This window comes from Rhyacophila brunnea, unplaced genomic scaffold, assembly GCF_057557595.1.
Source record: "Rhyacophila brunnea isolate RB1 unplaced genomic scaffold, BYU_Rbru_1.0 scaffold_22, whole genome shotgun sequence".
Taxonomy (NCBI): Eukaryota; Metazoa; Arthropoda; class Insecta; order Trichoptera; family Rhyacophilidae; genus Rhyacophila; species Rhyacophila brunnea.
The window spans coordinates 32,135,002-32,153,625 of NW_028232882.1; the positions used below are offsets into that span (position 1 = coordinate 32,135,002).

General features: G+C 34.8%; 1 protein-coding gene across 1 annotated transcript; it reads right to left on the bottom strand.

The window, feature by feature from the left end:
• Window positions 1-1,074: 1,074 nt before the first annotated feature.
• LOC147070363 (casein kinase I-like) lies at window positions 1,075-18,607 on the bottom strand. Its single transcript, XM_085949687.1, has 7 exons — window positions 18,244-18,607; window positions 15,663-15,773; window positions 13,321-13,656; window positions 9,991-10,193; window positions 7,808-7,967; window positions 6,725-6,871; window positions 1,075-3,317 (listed from the first exon to the last, which is right to left on the bottom strand). Exons 1-7 carry the CDS (start codon window positions 18,317-18,319, stop codon window positions 3,250-3,252), a joined length of 1,101 nt encoding a protein of 366 aa, XP_085805813.1. The 5' UTR covers window positions 18,320-18,607; the 3' UTR covers window positions 1,075-3,249.
• Window positions 18,608-18,624: the final 17 nt, after the last annotated feature.

The following is an 18,624-nucleotide window of genomic DNA, read 5'->3' on the forward strand; positions in this document are numbered from 1 at the left end:
AAACCTTGGATTTTTTACATGCAATTTCAACCATATGCGTGTATACTTTTTCAATATTGTCGGCGAAAAGACCAATTAGGTAAGGGCTTAGACACTTAACTAGTGTTATAAACGTAATCCGTTGTTTCCGGCGGCATCCTGTCGGATTATATTGTTTAATGTCGAAATGTTTTTAAACGATTGACACATTAACAGTTTTAAGAAAAATTTTGACCATATCGTCACTGTTCTGGCAGAAAACACTAATTCGAAAAAATTACATATTGAGTTAGTACTAAAATGTTCCTTATTTTAAACTTTACCGTCTGGAAACCTTCTTAATAAATAAACAGTCTTTATTTTAAAGTCATCCTTTTTACGATTACTTAATAAACTCACATGACAGACCATTATTTCAAACATTTTAACAACTTCAAAGTCAAATTACTCAAAACTAGTATTCTCCAGTTAGTGTGTTCTGCCAGAACAGAGATGATATTTTAGCTCGGTATAGCCGATAAGTAGCTCATTATAAAAGCGAATAAATGTATGGAGAAAATCATAAACTAAAATGTCAACGAATGTTTCCTCGTTACATCCGAGATCTCGCTATATCCGTGATCGTAATAACCGAGTGCAACTGTATTTAGAATCACGAAAATGCTAACAACCCAATAGAAGAAAGAACAAAATAATTTGGCAGTGAAATTTGGAAATTGCCACATAAAATACTAAAAAGTAACCATAGACAATAATTACTAATAGTCTATGACGTAACTGACATCAGTACTTTTTGAACAGCCATCGAGACTGTCCATGATATATAAAAAAAAAAAAAATTAAAATAAGAACTACATTAGCCTAAAATGTTTATATGTGAAAACAAAATCAGCGGGTTAAAAATTCATATCGATCACGGCAACACATTTTAAATTGGTGTTGCGGAAATCTCTTACACATTATAGAATACAATCATTATGGTAATAATAATCAATATTATGTCAGACATATCAATATAACATTTACACACATTAAAAAACATAGATAATATTATTATGATACAAAAAAAGAAAAAATCAACTAATAATTTTTTTTGTCACATTCATTAAGGCCATACAAAAAGACATCTTCAAATAGAGTCAACAGTGTGACCAGTGGCGTAGCTACTCAATTATCTTATAGCAATGGTAAGCAAAGCTCAATGACACGCATGGGTAAGATGGCCCTAGTGGATAAGAATGTCCAAATGGAAAAGAATGTTGAACTATTTTGACAACTATATAAGAATGCTCAAGTGGATGAGCCAAATGCTAAATAGCAATGACATGGATACGAAAGTGCGACTTCTTTATAGTGGCTGACACGTCATCAAGACCACTAGGGAAATGAAAATCCTGATACAGTACTGCATACCAGTGGCGAAGGGTGGAGGTAGGCTGTTGAGATCTGACATAAACATTGCGCAAAGTTAAGTACGCAGTTTATCGGATCTCCACAGCTTATCGTCACCCTTCGCCACGTCTACATACAATATACGTGTTGGCCACAAAAAGAAATCATACCATATCCAACAGATTTCTTGGGACATTTCTTCACATTAAAACGAGAGTACATAAAAATAGATAAGGAGTGGAATACTTCTGTCTCACGCCAGAGTGAAATTGCAACCTTTGTGATGGACGGATTGTAATTGCGGAACCTGGGATAAAATCAATTGTGCCAACCATTATTTAAATTGAGTCGAGCCATCCATTGCCTTCTATGATAATCGCCTCTAAGCTATTTTATTATGGTGTTTTCAGATTATGGTATCTTTTTGTCCAAATTTGCTGAATATCTTGATGTAAATTGGCACTGGGTGAAATGCAAAATGGTACACACATGCGACTTAAACTGTGATTATATTGAGATACACATCGCGTACTATCACGTGACGTCACAGTAAGCTGCCACTACGGGAAAAAAGTGTGTAATGTAGTTTTTCTTGGTGTTAAAAATGTTATCAGACTGATGCTCCCATCCCGTAGCACATTTTGAACGTTTAAACGAACATTGTCAGTTAGCAAAATCTGCCGAAAAATCACCAGAACAACAATGAGGTTACCTCACATTGTACTGCACTGCATGAACACCTGCATGACTCAATGAACGTTTTTTATCATTTTCTACATGCCTACACATTTTCGATTCATGTCAAAATCGCATGTTCTTTGTTAATAGTGGTTTTCTCTATGGATTTTCTATTATCTATGGTCTGCAAGTTGAGTTCTGTTCAAAATATTATCTATGGAAGCAATATCGCAAGTAATTTTAACATACTCACACGTAGAAACTGTTAAAATTAATTGAAGTTAGCATGAATAATGAATAATAATTCAAAATACTAATACATTAGAGTTGGTACTCTCAATCATTGAATTTACAGAGGTGGCGATTGTTTAACCGCTTCACCGTGGAGCATTTAATCACTATTTACTTAATTACCACATTTAAATAACATGCTAATTATATCTAATGACCAACTAATGAGGACACAACAGCTGTGCGGTCCGCGCTATAAGGATTAAAATATTCTGCAAAATGACGAAACCATAGACCAAGTTTGTTGCCGTGACAGCGTGACAGTACGCGATGTGCACCTCAATATAATGACAGCTTAAGTGACTAAATTGTGATTAACAAGTTACGCAGAGGTTTTTTATGAGTCTTACGAAGAGTGCTACAGCATCCATGATCTCTTTTAGCAACAGAATTACAGTTTATCCTATTATATAATGTATATTTATTCAAAAAAATTTGGCAATTAGAGTACAAAAAGTGGCTGTATCGGCGTTTTTTGGACTGATCACATTACTAATGAGGTATTAAGACGAGCCAATAAGCTAAGAGAACTTACAGATACCGTCACAGAACGGCTCCATACTCGGCAATGAGACCTCAAATGCAGAGAAAGTTAGGGCGAGGCAGAAGGCGATTCTCTTCGCAAACACAATTTTACATAAGTGACTCAACGTCCAAGGCATTGGTGATCTGAGACGAATGGACCACAGGAAAGAGATGGATAGAAGACGGCACCAAGAGAAGATGAAATTGGGGCCCCGTTCCCTTGAGCGCATTTGGCTTGTTTGCTATATTCCTAGCTACGCCACCGAGTGCGTCGCATTGATGCTTGCGGTGCATGAAAACATTTCGAATTATTGGAATAATTCAAATTTAGTTTGCGATGATTTTTTTTTATTAAATTTATAAATTCGTAGATATTTTTATTAACTATTTTTTGGGCGCTGCGTTTGAAGTCCCCGTCTGCAGCTTCTTTATGCCGGTGCGACGGGATATCCCTGAAAAAGAAAACATAGGTCACCGTTAAGAAATATGCTTTGTACCTGTAGTTGAGATATGTTTGAAATATATATGGCTACACAGAAAAAGGTATAAACGCTCACAGTAATAATATAAAGGCAGTGTGTATTGTTCAGCTATACCGTGTTTCTTGCGTATAACGCACAGTAGAACCTCAATTTTATTATTATTAACTAAACTATGAAACGTTATACCATCATGTTACTTCTCAGTACGGCTACCAAATTTAAACACAACATAGTTAACCATATTTTCTACTAATTTAATATACAGAAGATTGAAATTGGTTGAATAAAAATATCTACACATCAAAAAAGGTGTGTATATTAGTTTTTTTATAATTGTTATCATTTGGTTTTGTATTTTGTCATACTGAAATCGTAAATCTGCGACACCACGTAGTAACATACAAAATTAAATGGAATTTTCGAAATTTTTTCTTTATTATTTTTCTTTCATTCAAGCATTTTGACACTAAGAAAAAAAAAATTTCAAATACAAATATCATGCAGTGAAGGGTTAACTAAAAACACTAACTTTATTTTTTGAATGACTGGAGTCATCCAAACCCAAATTAGTACTCTCACAGTAATCCGCCACCCCATAAACCAGACAAGTGTCCAATTAGTGAAAACGGCGGATTATAGCGCATAAATAAAAAATATTGTTAAAATAGTTTTTATTGGGAAATTTGTACTAGCAACTTATGATTTTTTTTATGATCAAAATCAAATATGAAATGAATTATACATACTAATTTTATTATAAACTAAGTTCAACTCATTTTGTACATATTAAGAGCGTACATAAGTGAAACGGCAAATAATTTTATACACTGTGGAACGAAATTACGGCCACGTTGCCATTCGGGGAGGGATAGTCGACCTGTTCGGACGTCAATTTCTTTTGTGATGGAGTCGGATGAATATATTCTTAAATCGTGTAAAGATGACTTAAAAACGTTCCGCATGTACTTGAAAAAGAAAACATGTCAATGAATATACTATTATTATTACGAATATAATAAACATAACATAAAAAGGACACATGTTGAATTTTTATGACCTAGACCATGCCTCAGCTGAGGTATAGCCTTAAACAGTAATCACTTGTTCAGAATTGTGTGTTTTTCCTGAATATTGTTGGAAGATTGTGTCATCTCGTAATAATGTATACAACATGATGAATGTGTTGACGGTTGCAATATTTTCCTCTGTCCATTTAATGGTAACGCGTCAGTCTCAGGTAGTGCATCTTGATTTGACGGTTTGAGCTGCGATCGGTTGACAATTATTATAGCCTTCATCCTCAGAATCCAAGCCTCTTGATATATTTACGTGCTCGTCTTCAGTCAGAAGTGGCACATCGCATACTCCTCACAACTTTCCATTATCCATTCTTATAAAACATTTTGCGTTAGCTCTGAGTTTTCAGTCGCCCTCTGAATCAATTCATCTAATGGAACTAAGTCTTCCGGTTCCCAGTTTTCATCATCTTGATTCATGGAGAGCCACGGCTTTTTTCACGATTAAATTATTGCTCGTCCCGGAAGATTGATCCATGCCTCAGCTACGTTAAATACGACGGCGGACAGCTGATATAGGCACGCGACGGACTACTGAATTTTACATCCGAATACCGGCGAATTATAGAGCTTGATTTTGTGATTATAACTAGTAAAAATAAGGGCGGATTATAATCCGCCATAGTACTTGTAGGATAATCGTCAAGTACTATAGTACTTGTCGGATAATCGAGCGGCGAATTACTGAGAAAGTACTGTATTTACCGGCGACGTGTACAAAAACTATGTAATTCAGCCGTAGAAATTTTATCTTTCTCTAACGCATATTGCAGAAAATATAATCGTGACGAATGGTTTCTCACTCGTCCTTATAGTTAATTTTTGTCCAGGCTTTTTCCTAAGATTGAGATGTTCTAATCCTGTTCTAGTCCTAATTGTAGTGGGTAGTTTGAAAAGTTTGATAGAGCTTTATAAGATGGCGTGCCACAATTCATAAAATTATTACTCTTATTAAAATCAAATCATTCTGTCATATTATAATTCAAAAATCACTCTGAATCAGAATAGAAAATAATTGTTTTTTTCTGATGACAAATTTTTGAAGAATGTTTATCCAATGGAGTAAGTATTCCATCCTCTCACGTGAATACTCAAAAAAGACGGGAATGAAACTCCAGTATCTAGCTAATGTATTTCAATGGCGGCTCGCTGACGGCAAGACTGGAATCTCTCAGTTTCAAAACGTTTGCAACTGAAACCGAGGAGACGCGACATGCAAGTCTCCCAGTCTCTCAGTTGCCAGTCACCCATCAAACAGTTATACCAATATCAGTAGATTTTCTTACCAAAATTGGTAGCACTGAACAAGAAATACTAACAAGCCAAGACGTCAAAAGTTTAAAATGGGCGAACCGATTTTTAATGTAAAATATATGGTAAATGTTGAGAAATACTCCTGCCTGTATAATTACAGGCTGCCAGAATATTTCCGTAAAGATATTATGGAAAAAGCAATGTGTTTGACAGTTTGAGGTTATGAGATTATTAGGTTTCAGTAGCGCCGTGTGCGAAGCACCAGTCACTGGTTAGTTAATGAGTTCTATCACCAACCAGTTCGTCAGATTTTAGTTTCTGCGTGAGCGGATGGCCTAAATCGGGTCAGTATGCATCAGTGTCGAAGAGTGAAGGTAGGCCAAGGAGATCCGACAAAAATAGTGCACACTTTGTAAGTCATACTCATTTGTTTTCATTGAACTATGATTACAAATTGCAGATAGTATTCGTTAGTTTTTAAAATTCAATTAAACCCTGCCTACCAAACCATAATACAGGCTTTTCTTGACTTTCATACACTTCTTAAAAATTTGATTTTTCTCGATAATGCTGTACGCTTCCACGCAGTTACTACTCACTCCTCCGCTCCTTGTCTTGAGAAGTCTATAAAGAAAATAATATGTATTGTTAACTTTATTATACCCAAGGTCCCGTTTATAAACATTTACGTTTACATTGCTTTACTTTCGTACATCCAACATTGTCCACATTTTCAGGAAACAATTACGTATGAAAGTCGAGGACCGAGAAAAATATTCATTTATCTATAAAATATCTAAAATTATGTATGATTTAATGGTTTACCTCCACACAGAGTACAAAACCTTGTCAAGATTTTGTAAGTAATGCACTGTCCAATTTACATGTAGGGAAGAGTCGATAAGAAGTGAGAAATAATTATAATCGTTAGTGGAAGCCGGAGTAATCTTGAATGGTACCATGAAAAAATCACCATGACTGGCGCTGGGGTCAAATCATCAATATTGTTACAGAAACACAAAGGATGGGAGAATAAAATCATCGTACGATTGTTTGTGTCGGAATTTCCAGCATGGTAACGTCTAATTGACATCTGGGGCGCGGTCTGCTGCGGTTGCTGTGCCGTGATGGCGGCCGCAGTGGGGGGGCCGGTGCCGCCACCTGCTGACAGGCCCTCTTTGCGGGACGGACCACCTAGAATAGCATTTACATAAGTATTTTTAGATATGTATTAATATTTTTGATAACCAGTGGCTGGATATGGTACCTAGTCAATCTTCTTTTATTCAATGTAAGTTATTTTATATTATTATGATGTTTACTGTCCGACAACAAGATCTCGTCGACAACAGGAAGTCGCTGTAGCGCATTTAGAAGACTTCTCAGTGACGTACCTGTCATGGTGGCAACGCATTTAAATAATGTATCGGTTCTCTTTTTAGATGCGACTTCTTTTCTGCTTTGCAATAAACCAAAAGTTTACTAATAATAATTCTAACATCACTCCTTATCATTTTAGACATATTATATATATTATAAAAAGCTTCAAATTACGTAAATTGATAGATCTGTACACCACGGTAGTGTAAAATGAAATGATAAATTTGGGGTAATTCCTCATTTGAAAACGAAAGTGCGATTAACTGCACAGGAGGTGCTTGTTAGTTTTCATTTTTAACACGTGGACAAGAAGTTCTTGTTCGACAATACCTCAGAATATGATTATATTAGCCACGTGACCTTCATGACCACATAATATGATCATGTGATTTTTTATTAGTTTTAACATGACCACATCTTTGTAGCCTTTGTTTTTGGATGACTTTTGGTTTTGTCAGTCGTTCATTCATAAATAATGTATTTTGAATTAACACTTAGGGCCAAATGCAAAGATATCGACGTTATGTAAAACTAACTGATTATGAACCCCATGCATAGTTGAAAGTTTAACAAAAATAATAATATGACTACGTTGCTTTTTTGGTGATAATATGCGATGCATTATATATAGTGCGCCCTAAAATCAGCTATATAACGCACAAGTCTACTTATTCAAATAAGTGTGACGAAGCACAGGGACCTTAATTATACATATTAAAATAAATGTATGTGGTGAAATTGAAATGTTACCAAATTTGAGCATGTTCCAGTCGAAGACGTAGTCATACTTGAACCCCTGGAGGCGAAAGAGGTTTCTGAAAAGATGACGTAGCGAGGCGTACTCAGGCCGCTCCGTGAAGTCCATCTGACGGCACGCGCGCAGGTACTTGCAGAACTCCGAAGGGTAACCCTGCAAAATAATCACCATATCTTTTGAATATGATCAATATCCAATTATATTTTCACTTGAAAGTTGAACGCTCGTTTTCCTCTTTTACTCTGATATTATTATTGCAATCGACACATTTTCCGAACCTTGTACAGATAATTTTTGTCTTTATATACGGTAGTTTTACAACATGGTATGTAATTGCTGCAAGGGTTGTACCTATTGACAAGTCCTCTTAAGTCAGGGGATAACAAAGATCGTCGGTAAGATAATGATTTGAGGTTCTCACAAATTGTCAGCACTACGCTGAACGAGAGTTTATTGTCAGCATAATTAAGTATAGTACTGTGTATCTCATTTGGCCTACCGATTGTATGGTCAGAACTGGCTTTAAACAACCCTTTTGTAGCAGCTTATAGTAATATAAGTGTATATTGGATTTTGTGTATTTTTTAGTCATCCATAAATGACGTCACACGATTTCCAGTATTTTTTGACCCCCCTCATGAAGTTTTTTACTTCCCTGTCTAAATTATGTCATATTTTCTAAAAACAAATTCATTAAAAATGATTGAATTCAGTTTATCCTTTTGGAATATTTTAATATCAGAAAAAAGAGTTTATATTTTCTCTAATTGTGTGAACTGTCAATTATTCATGGTGGAAATGCATTGTATTAATAATTATAATAAAAATGCATTTTTTTTGTGCTGATTCTACTTTTATTTTCAACTGAAAATTATTTAATAAAAAAAGTGGAATCAGTACAAAAAATTGCATTTTTATTAAAATTATTAATCGTTTATATTTTGTTGGTTTTGTGATGACTATCACATTTTCTACAACCCCCGTGACCCAGTGGCGAAGGGTGGAGGTAGGCTGTTAAGATCCGCCATAAATATTGCACACTAAACTTTGTCAGTCATACATACTTGTTTTCATTGAAATAAGACTACATTTTACAGATGGTGTTGTCAGTTTTTAAAATTCAATTAAACCCTGCGAAAACCAAGCCATAATAGATAATAGTAAAAAAATACTCGTATATCTATAAAATATCTAAAATTATGCAATTAAATGATAAAAAAAATTGGATATTTTATGGATAGAATAATATTTTTTATCTATTATAGTTTGGTTTAGGCATAGCTTGATGAATTGAAAAAATGAACCAACAATATATGTATTACGTATTCTTAATCTAACGAAAACAAATAAGTAAGAATGAAAAAATGTGCACAATTTTGTCATATCGCCTAAAATATACCAATACTATTATGGTTTGGTTTAGACAGGGTTTAATTGATTTTTAAAACTCAACCAACACCATCTGTAAATTGTAGTCTTATTTCAATAAAAACATATCCATTTCACTGAAAAAGGTTAATGTGCGCTATTTATGACGGATCTTAACAGCTTACCTCCACCCTACGCCACTGCCGTGACCCACACGTCACAGACCATGACATTATGTCAAACTCCTTACGTTGTGAACTCATTTCAAATGTTTGCTCTAATTGTATAAATTCACTGTCTGATTCATTGTTGTGGCGTCTACCTCGTTGGGACAATCAAACCTTAGTGATTCAATTTCATGTTCAATTCAATTTCAATTTTTTTTTTAACATATTGTGGACATTACAAATTATAAGTTTAAGAAATTCACAACATGACATGAAACATTACTATAAAGAAGAAAAGTAATAAAAATGAAAATATAAAAATAGAATATAATATAAACATACAAAGCAGTGAAAATACAATTATACATCTTTAATAGTTCAAAGAAGAACACCGAGTTTGCTAAGGAGGCTCTATTTTATGAATTAATAAAATAGCGTCCACGTAAACTCACTCTCACGCAAGTGGAATATATCAATACCCAAAGCAATTTGGTTGAACATAGTTATCGCCCTCCCAATTGGCATTACCAGTGACAGGTTGGTTCTGCACCTTGGGACAATAGACCTGATTCTCTATTTCTAAGATAGGTGACTCCTACTATCTATTTACGAGCATAATAGAAACATGGGTGTGTCAGTACCTTGCAGAGTTCTTCAATAGGGGAAGATAGTTTGCTTTCTGAGATGCACTCATATTTCTGTCGCTTGTTGGCCGCCTTCAAGCCCTGCCAAGGCAACGAGCCTCGGTTAAAGTACATCAGAACATAGCCGAGAGATTCTAAGTCATCCCTCCGCGATTGTTCGATGCCTAAGTGAGTGTTGACAGATGCGTAACGGGCGGTACCTGAAATAGATTATTGCAAAATGTTACTAAACTGTAAAAGAATTGTTATAAATGAAGTACTGAGGATTGAACGAATACAGGTAACCCTCATTCATTGCGACATCGGCGAGAGCGAATTTGTTATATCGCGATCAATTTTTAATAACATTTTTTATGTCCCACACTAATTTTAACATTTGCCACGTTGCCAAAAATGGAATGTGGAATCAAAGGTGCACGGTCAGTGAAGCGACATGCAAAGTGCAAGTGACATTGCATTTCAAGCTCATTTGAAGAGACCCTCACATTTCAAGTACATTCACAGTAAAAAGACGTGTCCAGAAATTTGTATCGTGAAATGTTGTATCGGAAATATATGTTCGTATATTAACGACCGTCCAACCTCTTTGGGTTGTATAGTACTGAGATAAAGTTCATGTCTAAATAAAACACGGCTCTTGTCGGTTTACAGTAAGCCAGCGGCAAACAAATTTTGAAAATAGCCGATATACTGGATTATTTGTTAGGTTAGGTTAGGTTTTCATTTTTGAATTCATGAATTTTGCCAAAATCGGCTCTATGAAAATTGGCACGGTTCCCGCTTGGTTTTCTGTAAATCGACTTGTACCTAAAACATGTACTTAATAAATCTACCGAAACATGTACAAGGGAAAGACAGTAGAAAATAAAGACCGTATAGTATAGAGTCACCTCTTTCCGATAAAAAAGCTCACAGCTAACTGTGCTACAGTGAAATGTAATACATACAATTTACATATAACAGTAAAAAGACAAGCCGTCAATACAAGAATACAATTATGATTCTTTCGAAAGGTCTTCTTTATGTATTGTATATTTGTTTATTTATCCAATTTTCAGAGGTTATCTTTTAATTTTACAATTTGCAGGCCGTATAAAAAGACAATCTGTCACGATGAGCAGGTAAGCTGTCAATAATACTACACTTCGGCATTATTATTAACTTGAAAAATCATATATAATTTATGTAAAACTGTTTATAACTGCATTCGAGTGAGTGATCACAATGAACATAAAAAATGGCCACCATTGCGTATGTAAGAAAGTCAGAATGGCAACTTAGCGATGTTAATATATTTTGTGGTGTTTACCAACTTCGCTTCGTACGCTTGCATTATACTTTCAAATGCCGTAGAAGAAATAACGTATCCTCCATCTATTTATAAGCCAAATTCCTGGGTTTATGACTTCTCATATTCTGCTTGAAAGAGACCTGGATAAAATACCGATGATTTTAAGTGGAGGCCCCTTCCAAAATCGCGAAGCGGGAAAGTTTACAATACTGCAATATGTTTTCTTATCTGAGATTGTGGAATGACTATCATTTAAATTTGTCCTCGGTGGTCCAATACATTTGATTTGAATTTTCATATTATTGTTATTACGCAGATTAGATAAAACTTTGAATGTGAAATATGTTTTGATTTAAGTTATGTGTATAAAAAACCTTGGGACTGGAGAGATTGTTTAGATGATTAACTATTTTTTTTATTCAAAGAACGATATTTTTATATTGAGATATTAAAAAAAAATGTTTTGAATAAAAATTTACTTTTCATGGTGGTGATTTGTGGAACTACAGATACCCCGCACTTTCTGGTAAAAATGGTATATATATTATATATATGCCCCTGACCTATGCATCAATCGTCTTTTATACAGCATACAATGAAATCGCAGGCTTGTCATCTTCATTGTACACTGTATAGCAAGATTTTTAATCTTTGGATCGAATTCCCAGATGAGTGAAAATACAAGACATTCATCTCAAATTAATATTTGGTACAGTTCAGTTATGAGGAATACAGCGGAAAACACATTTTGAAAATACCTGATATACTGGATTATTTGTTAGTTAGGGTTAGTTGAGGTTAGGTTAAACAAATAATCCAGTATATAGGCTATTTTCAAAATGTGTTTGCTGCTGTATTCCTCATAACCGAACTGTACCTAATATTTTTTAAATATGTCTGGCCAACTGGTAATGAATGTATGACAAATTTGAATTTGCCAGCTCCCATATTAATGTCAATAAACATTTTCATGGCGTGATTTAAATGATTTTTTCTACATAACATTAGAGGCATTCTGCTTTCTGTATGTTTCATTCACACAAAATTGCCGGCTATTACTTCTCCCCCTCTCTTACCCAATATAATTATAGGTACATAGGTACCAATGAATTTGGAGTATAAAAAGAAAAAGCCTTATAAGTTATTTTCTGTTATGACATTTGAAATTATTTCGCTAGCGCATGAAGTATGGTCAAGTTGGGTAACTCCACGAATATTAAGATCGTTTAGTTGTCATTCTGATTTTCTTACATATGTAATGGTGGCCATTTTACAGGATTTTTCAATTAAATAACAATGCTGAAGTGTAGTATTATTGGTTGATTGTCTTTTATACGCCTTGCAAATTGTAACATTAAAAAATAACCTCTGAAAATTGGATAAATAAACAAATATATAATACATAAAGAAGATCTTTCGAAAGAATCATAATATTGACGTTGTTAAAACAAGTGTCTCGAAAACTTGCAAATTTTCATGTTTAAGTTATGTACGCTCTTAACTGTTTTCAACATTCTGTAAATGAGAATTATTCTCAAATGATCCATTATTAATTATCTTTATATGACTGCTTAATCTGTCAACCAGCCTCACTCCAGCTGCACTCACTTTTGACCAAAAATGATATTTTGATGGCATATTGTTATAAAGCATGTTTTCTATGCTCACACAAAATTTCAAACTCCTAAACCTATAAATACACCTTCTTCACACAAAACTGCCAACTGCAGGTGCCAAATTTTCAATATCGTAAATGGAAGAACTCCGCTCTTTGTATAAATTTTCTTTATATATAAAAAGGAAGCTAAAATAGTGGATTAATTCATAGTGCAGCTTATTTATTTTGTAAAAAGTGTATTTTTGGAATTGTTAAATTCCGCTCGATAGTTAAATTAGTAAGTTTTTTCTCATTCCTGAATAATTTGCCCAAATGGAGTTAGCCGGTTTGCAGATTAAGCCGTTGAATGTCACTTGTAGTCATTTAATTCTCAGCCTTTCTATCACAGCTTTATGATCCTTCCACATACGAAACGTACCTGTTAAATTTTTATTCTCTCTGTACTCTATGTGTTGCATGGTCTTCATGTAGCAGTATCTCTTGGCGAGGCCAAAGTCAATTATATAAACGAGGTTTCCCTGTTTGCCGAGCCCCATAAGGAAGTTGTCAGGCTTGATATCCCGGTGGATGAATTTTTTGTCGTGGACGTACTCTATGCGCGAGATGAGCTGGTCGGCCAGCAGCAGCACCGTCTTGAGGGAGAAGCGTCGCGAGCAGTACATGAAAAGGTCCTCCAGGGAGGGGCCAAGCAGTTCCATCACCATCACCTCGTAGTCGCCTTCCGAGCCTGCCCATTTCAGCTGGGGTACTCCAACTGAATAATAATAAATATGTTATAATGTAATACTTGTAGGATTTAAAAGTATTTTCTGTTTGATGTAAATGATTTTGCGCAAACATTTTTTTGTTTAAAACTATAACTGTATTAAAGAAAAGAAGAACTTGTAATAGTTGGCATCTTCTCCAGGCACTTTAAGAAGTCGTACGGGGAAGAGCAGTTATGCAATGATAATCGGTATATTTCAAAACAATACTTCCTCAGTCAGATCTCGGTTAGGAAGAAGTCTGAGGTTTGCATGGTAATTTGATAAACACGGTTGTATAATGAGTTAGGCCTGATCTACATAAACTACACTTTACAGTAATATCAACCGCAAAAAAAACCAAATCCAAAAATCATAATATGCCTCAACATGTTTTTTTAGATATTACAAAAAAAATTATAAGTTTACACCTCTAGAAGAAAAATGTTACTATGGGGGTTTTTATCTCTTCTGAGAAAAATCTACATTTGCATCTCAAGAATAAATATCATTTTTTAGCCTTTCTTGTGTCACATAAGATAATATGACAATATGAATTTTGTATACATACATTGAAACCACCAATCATAATATACAGTCAATTCCGCTTAATTGGGACACATTTTACCCCAATGAAGAAAATTCCATGTGAAATTAAATGATGAATATTAATAAAATAATAAGTACATACATACAATTTAATTCTGCAAAAATAAATCAAATGTAATCTGTCTTCTGTTTTCGGAAGTTTGCACTTTCATAAAATCAACACAGGTATTCAGTGCAGATGCAGGGCTTCCTTGGCAAGGGTCATAAAGCAAATTTAAACATACGTCGCACACGCAAGGAGGCGGTGAAATGGTAACTGAATACAATTGTGATAAGATTCCTACAGGCCCAACGACCGGCGCAGAACCACATTGATTCGACAGTAAACATTATGGATGTCAGCCACTTGCTCAACATATTTGGTCAATACTGTGACTCATACACAAAATGAAAAACTATATATTGTGTACTTGCCAGACCCAAGATTCGAACCTGGGACCCATGAAGTTATATGCCAACGCTTAAGCCGCGTGGCCATCGTGGGACTGATAACTAGGGCCCGGATTTATATGCTAGTGCATGTTTTGTTAGGGTATATGCACAGCTATGAGAGTTGCACAGAAATCTGTTTTGAAAGGCACAGAATCCAAAAATAAAATTTTATTGTGCATATAAATGCATATTTGAGACATTAGTGCAGATTTCATAAATAAATGCATATTTTAGAGCTTTTGAATTTATAATTTATAATATAAATTATTTTATTGAAATATAACTAAGTTAGGAAGGAAGATAGTTTAGATGCACTTGCATTTTTAATGCCATCTCCGAGCTGTGGATTTATCAGTGAAAAAAAGTGAAGTTAACTCGGGCACTATTATTTAAAGTTTGCCCAAGTGGACGTTGAGAGGTAGTTTTCCGCATATAAACAAAATACTGACAGATACCGGAATATGCGGAAAAATTTAATGCCAGAGCATAATATTGAAAAAAATAACGTAATTTTTTTTCGGGCAAAAAACAAAATAGTATTTAGGAATAGTTAAGTGTGTCGTTTTTGTTTTTTAAGTTATGTTTGGTTTACATTGCATTTATTATTCAATTGTTTGTAGGTACTTGTGAAAAAACTATTTTGAAAATTGTAATTGATTAACTTTATATTCTTTGTTTGTGTTTTTTGTTCTGATATCGTATTATATTGAAAAATTATTAACTAGTTATTCAATTTTTTGTCAGTAATATTGGGTAAAGTGGGTATTTACAAATTTTTCCCACAAAAAATGTCAATTTTTAGCTGCATATTTCTTCGGTTTTAGTGCATATTTTATTGATTTTAAGTGCATACGTGCATGCATATAATCATGTTTTTTGTTGCATACAAATCCGGGCCCTGCTGATAACATATATACTTACAATATAAGTTTGGTTTTATTATTATTTTTAATATATTTTTAACATCATTATTTACTTCCGCCTTGTAGAAATCGGTAGATCTTGCTCTCTGTATGAAGCTGTGGATGGGCAGCCGTCAAACATTCTAATTTTATGGCCACTTCCTCGCCTGTGACAATACTGGTACCTGTGCAAAAACAATATTTCATATTTAATATTTAAGTTGAAGACACCATAAGCCAACCCATAATACCCATAACCCATAGGTTTGTATACAAATTAGTATAAACTAAAAATGTTATTAGTTTTTTCGTCAACAATCTTAGTGATTTTTTCTTAATCAGTTCTATATCTCCAGCAAGTCATCTCGCTCTATGAGGCCGTGATCGACAAGCCGCACATACAAATTTTGCAAGTAATCTCGTCTGACTTTATAGCGCCTGTACACGTGCATAGATTTACTTGGACTAAAAGTGTGCATTTTAAATTATCGCGTTTACCTGTAAAAATACTGACTGTCTCGTCAATCTCATTTTTCAAGAGTAAGCGAGACGCGATGTTGTCATTTTATGGTACTACATATTTGACATGTTGTGAAAATCGGTCAACCTCAAACTGGTCTGTGTGCAGTGTGCAATGTACTTCGTTTTTTTACAAGCAGGTTCGCTACTATTGATCTACTGCGCAGGCGCAAATGTTGGACGGTCCAATTGTTGCGTGAAAATTCAGAAGCTTCTGAACTTTTTTGATACATGCATGCAATTTGCACAGCAATACAAGTTTACTACAGATGAATATTTTTTAAGGCCGCAATAATACGTACTGTCACCAGTAAATCCATGCACGTGTAAATGGGTATAATAGCCAGTTACACTTACATTGGATTGACTGATGACAATACATATACGGCCAAAACAAGAAAATGCACATGTAAACACATATTATTGTGAAAGTTACAAGATTGCATGCATGGATCAAAAAACTTCAGTGGTTTCTGAATTTTTATGCGATATCTGTGTCTACGCAATAGAACTATAGTGGCAAACCTGCCAGAAAACAAAATGAACTACACCGCTTTGAAGTTTACCATTTTTCACAACCGGTGAAATAGCATCATACAATGACAACATGTCTCACTTATGTATGAAAAATGTGATTGGCGAGACAGTCAGCACTTTAAGTCGGCTCGCACATCAGAATTCGCCTCATGTCGAAATCGTCAATGTGACATCATCGTTATCGTCATAACACATGCTGTCAAATGGAGCTTCGCAGATTGGCCGAATGCAACTGAGAAACAAATGCGACAGGTCGACTATCGACTCTTCTGTCGTCATGTTGGATGTCGCGAGCGCCGAGAACATGCCAGACCACGCCTGCGCAAAGCACTCGATGCAGCCATTTTTAAATCTAGACTTCAGTGCACGCACGTCGGTCACTGGGTGCTTGATGAGTTTTGCTACGATAAATGATCCACTGTGCATGGATAGTATGCCTAATAGTTGACGGATGAATCCAATATTTTCGCCTTCTGCTTAAAATTCTGCAGTACCAATACATATTAATCGCTGTTTCAGCATCTGATGACATATTTGCGTAATGGTGCTGGCCGGTGTACTTATTATTTTGACGTTTCGAGTCGCTAGTGGGTGTGCGCGTTCGTCAGGTGCAACAGTGTTTCGCGCGGCTCGGAACTCGGTCGCATCGAACGAGACAAGTTTTGATATGAGAGCCGCCTAACATGTAAACAGTTATTCCAGTAAATTCATGCACACGTACAGGCGCTATTATAGAAGACTGTAACAGTGACGGGGAGCGACTGAATGGAAGTGTACAGTCTTTGCTTTATCGACAATGATCTAAATTTTAAGAAATGTAATGAAATAAGTATTTTAAGTTATGAACAGTAAAACTTATGGTGAGGTGTTTTCTACATTAATACCTTGGCTATATACGAGTCATAATTATTTTAACAATGTCTAAGACCCCTAATACATTAATAATGACACATGGAATGAGTCATCGAAAATTTCAGTGAAAATTCCAAGCTGCAAATTTTGGAAATAGAATTCTATTTATTATGGATAATAATATTATGTCAAAATAGTTGAAGTATGGACAATTCAGTTCAACGAGGAACTGGACTATAATATTATTGTGATAACCCACTTGTTTTGCAACTAAGCTGAGCTTGCCGTGGTGAACACACTTTTCTGGTGCCAGGGTCATTATAACACATGGGGAAAGTTAACATTTATTGCAAAAGGTGGAAGCCTGTCAGAAATGAATTTTGGTGTCATATTATTTTGGCTCCAACATGGAAACAATCATTATAATCTTTATTTAAGATAAGCAGTGGGTATGGTGTATTTTATCGGTCTATTTCTAAAACAATGAAAATGAGTTAAACTTCGAAATTTTGTATGAACGTCGATTCTACAGATTTTTTATTACTAGGATAAATTATCAAAATATATTATGTATGAATGGTCATAAAAGCGCGTAACTTCTTACAATTTCTATGTGTTTTTTTGTAGCTTTATTGGGAAAGAAAAGCCAAAGGGTTGGTTAATGTTCCAGATGAATAGAAACACTATGAAAAACGTGTGTCGACTTTGTTTACTATTATTTTTCGAAAGTAAAAAGAAAATACAGACCTAAATAAATGTCTCCAAATGACCCGGAGCCGATTTTCCGGCCGAGACGGTATTTGTTGCCTACGCGCAGCTCCATTTCGAAGGTTTAGAAGAAGTTCATAGATGTAATGAAAAGAATACGACGTCCTGTCAATAGAGAGAGGCCATATTGCTTTTGCTACAAAACAAATTGTCTTATCTGGAGGGATTGATCGTGAACATGGATATATCGGTAATGTTCACAGAGAATACTAATTTCCGATCACAATTCTGACGTAACTGTTTTCATTTTAGCACTACCTGACCCGCGTTTTATAAAAATAACTGAAATTAAAAAATAAACTTTAATTATACAGTAATCCGTCAAAATGACACTGGTGAATACAAGGAAAATGTATAGGT

What these genes read in the sequence shown, in the direction of transcription:
- LOC147070363 (XM_085949687.1), bottom strand. Translation starts at nt 18,319, where the DNA reads ATGGAGCTGCGCGTAGGCAACAAATACCGTCTCGGCCGGAAAATCGGC. An exon ending in CCGATTTCTACAAGGCGGAA is followed by an intron (nt 13,657 to 15,662) that starts GTAAATAATGAT and finishes ATTATTATTCAG; the next exon opens with TTGGAGTACCCCAGCTGAAA. An exon ending in CTGGAACATGCTCAAATTTG is followed by an intron (nt 6,872 to 7,807) that starts GTAACATTTCAA and finishes ATGCTATTCTAG; the next exon opens with GTGGTCCGTCCCGCAAAGAG.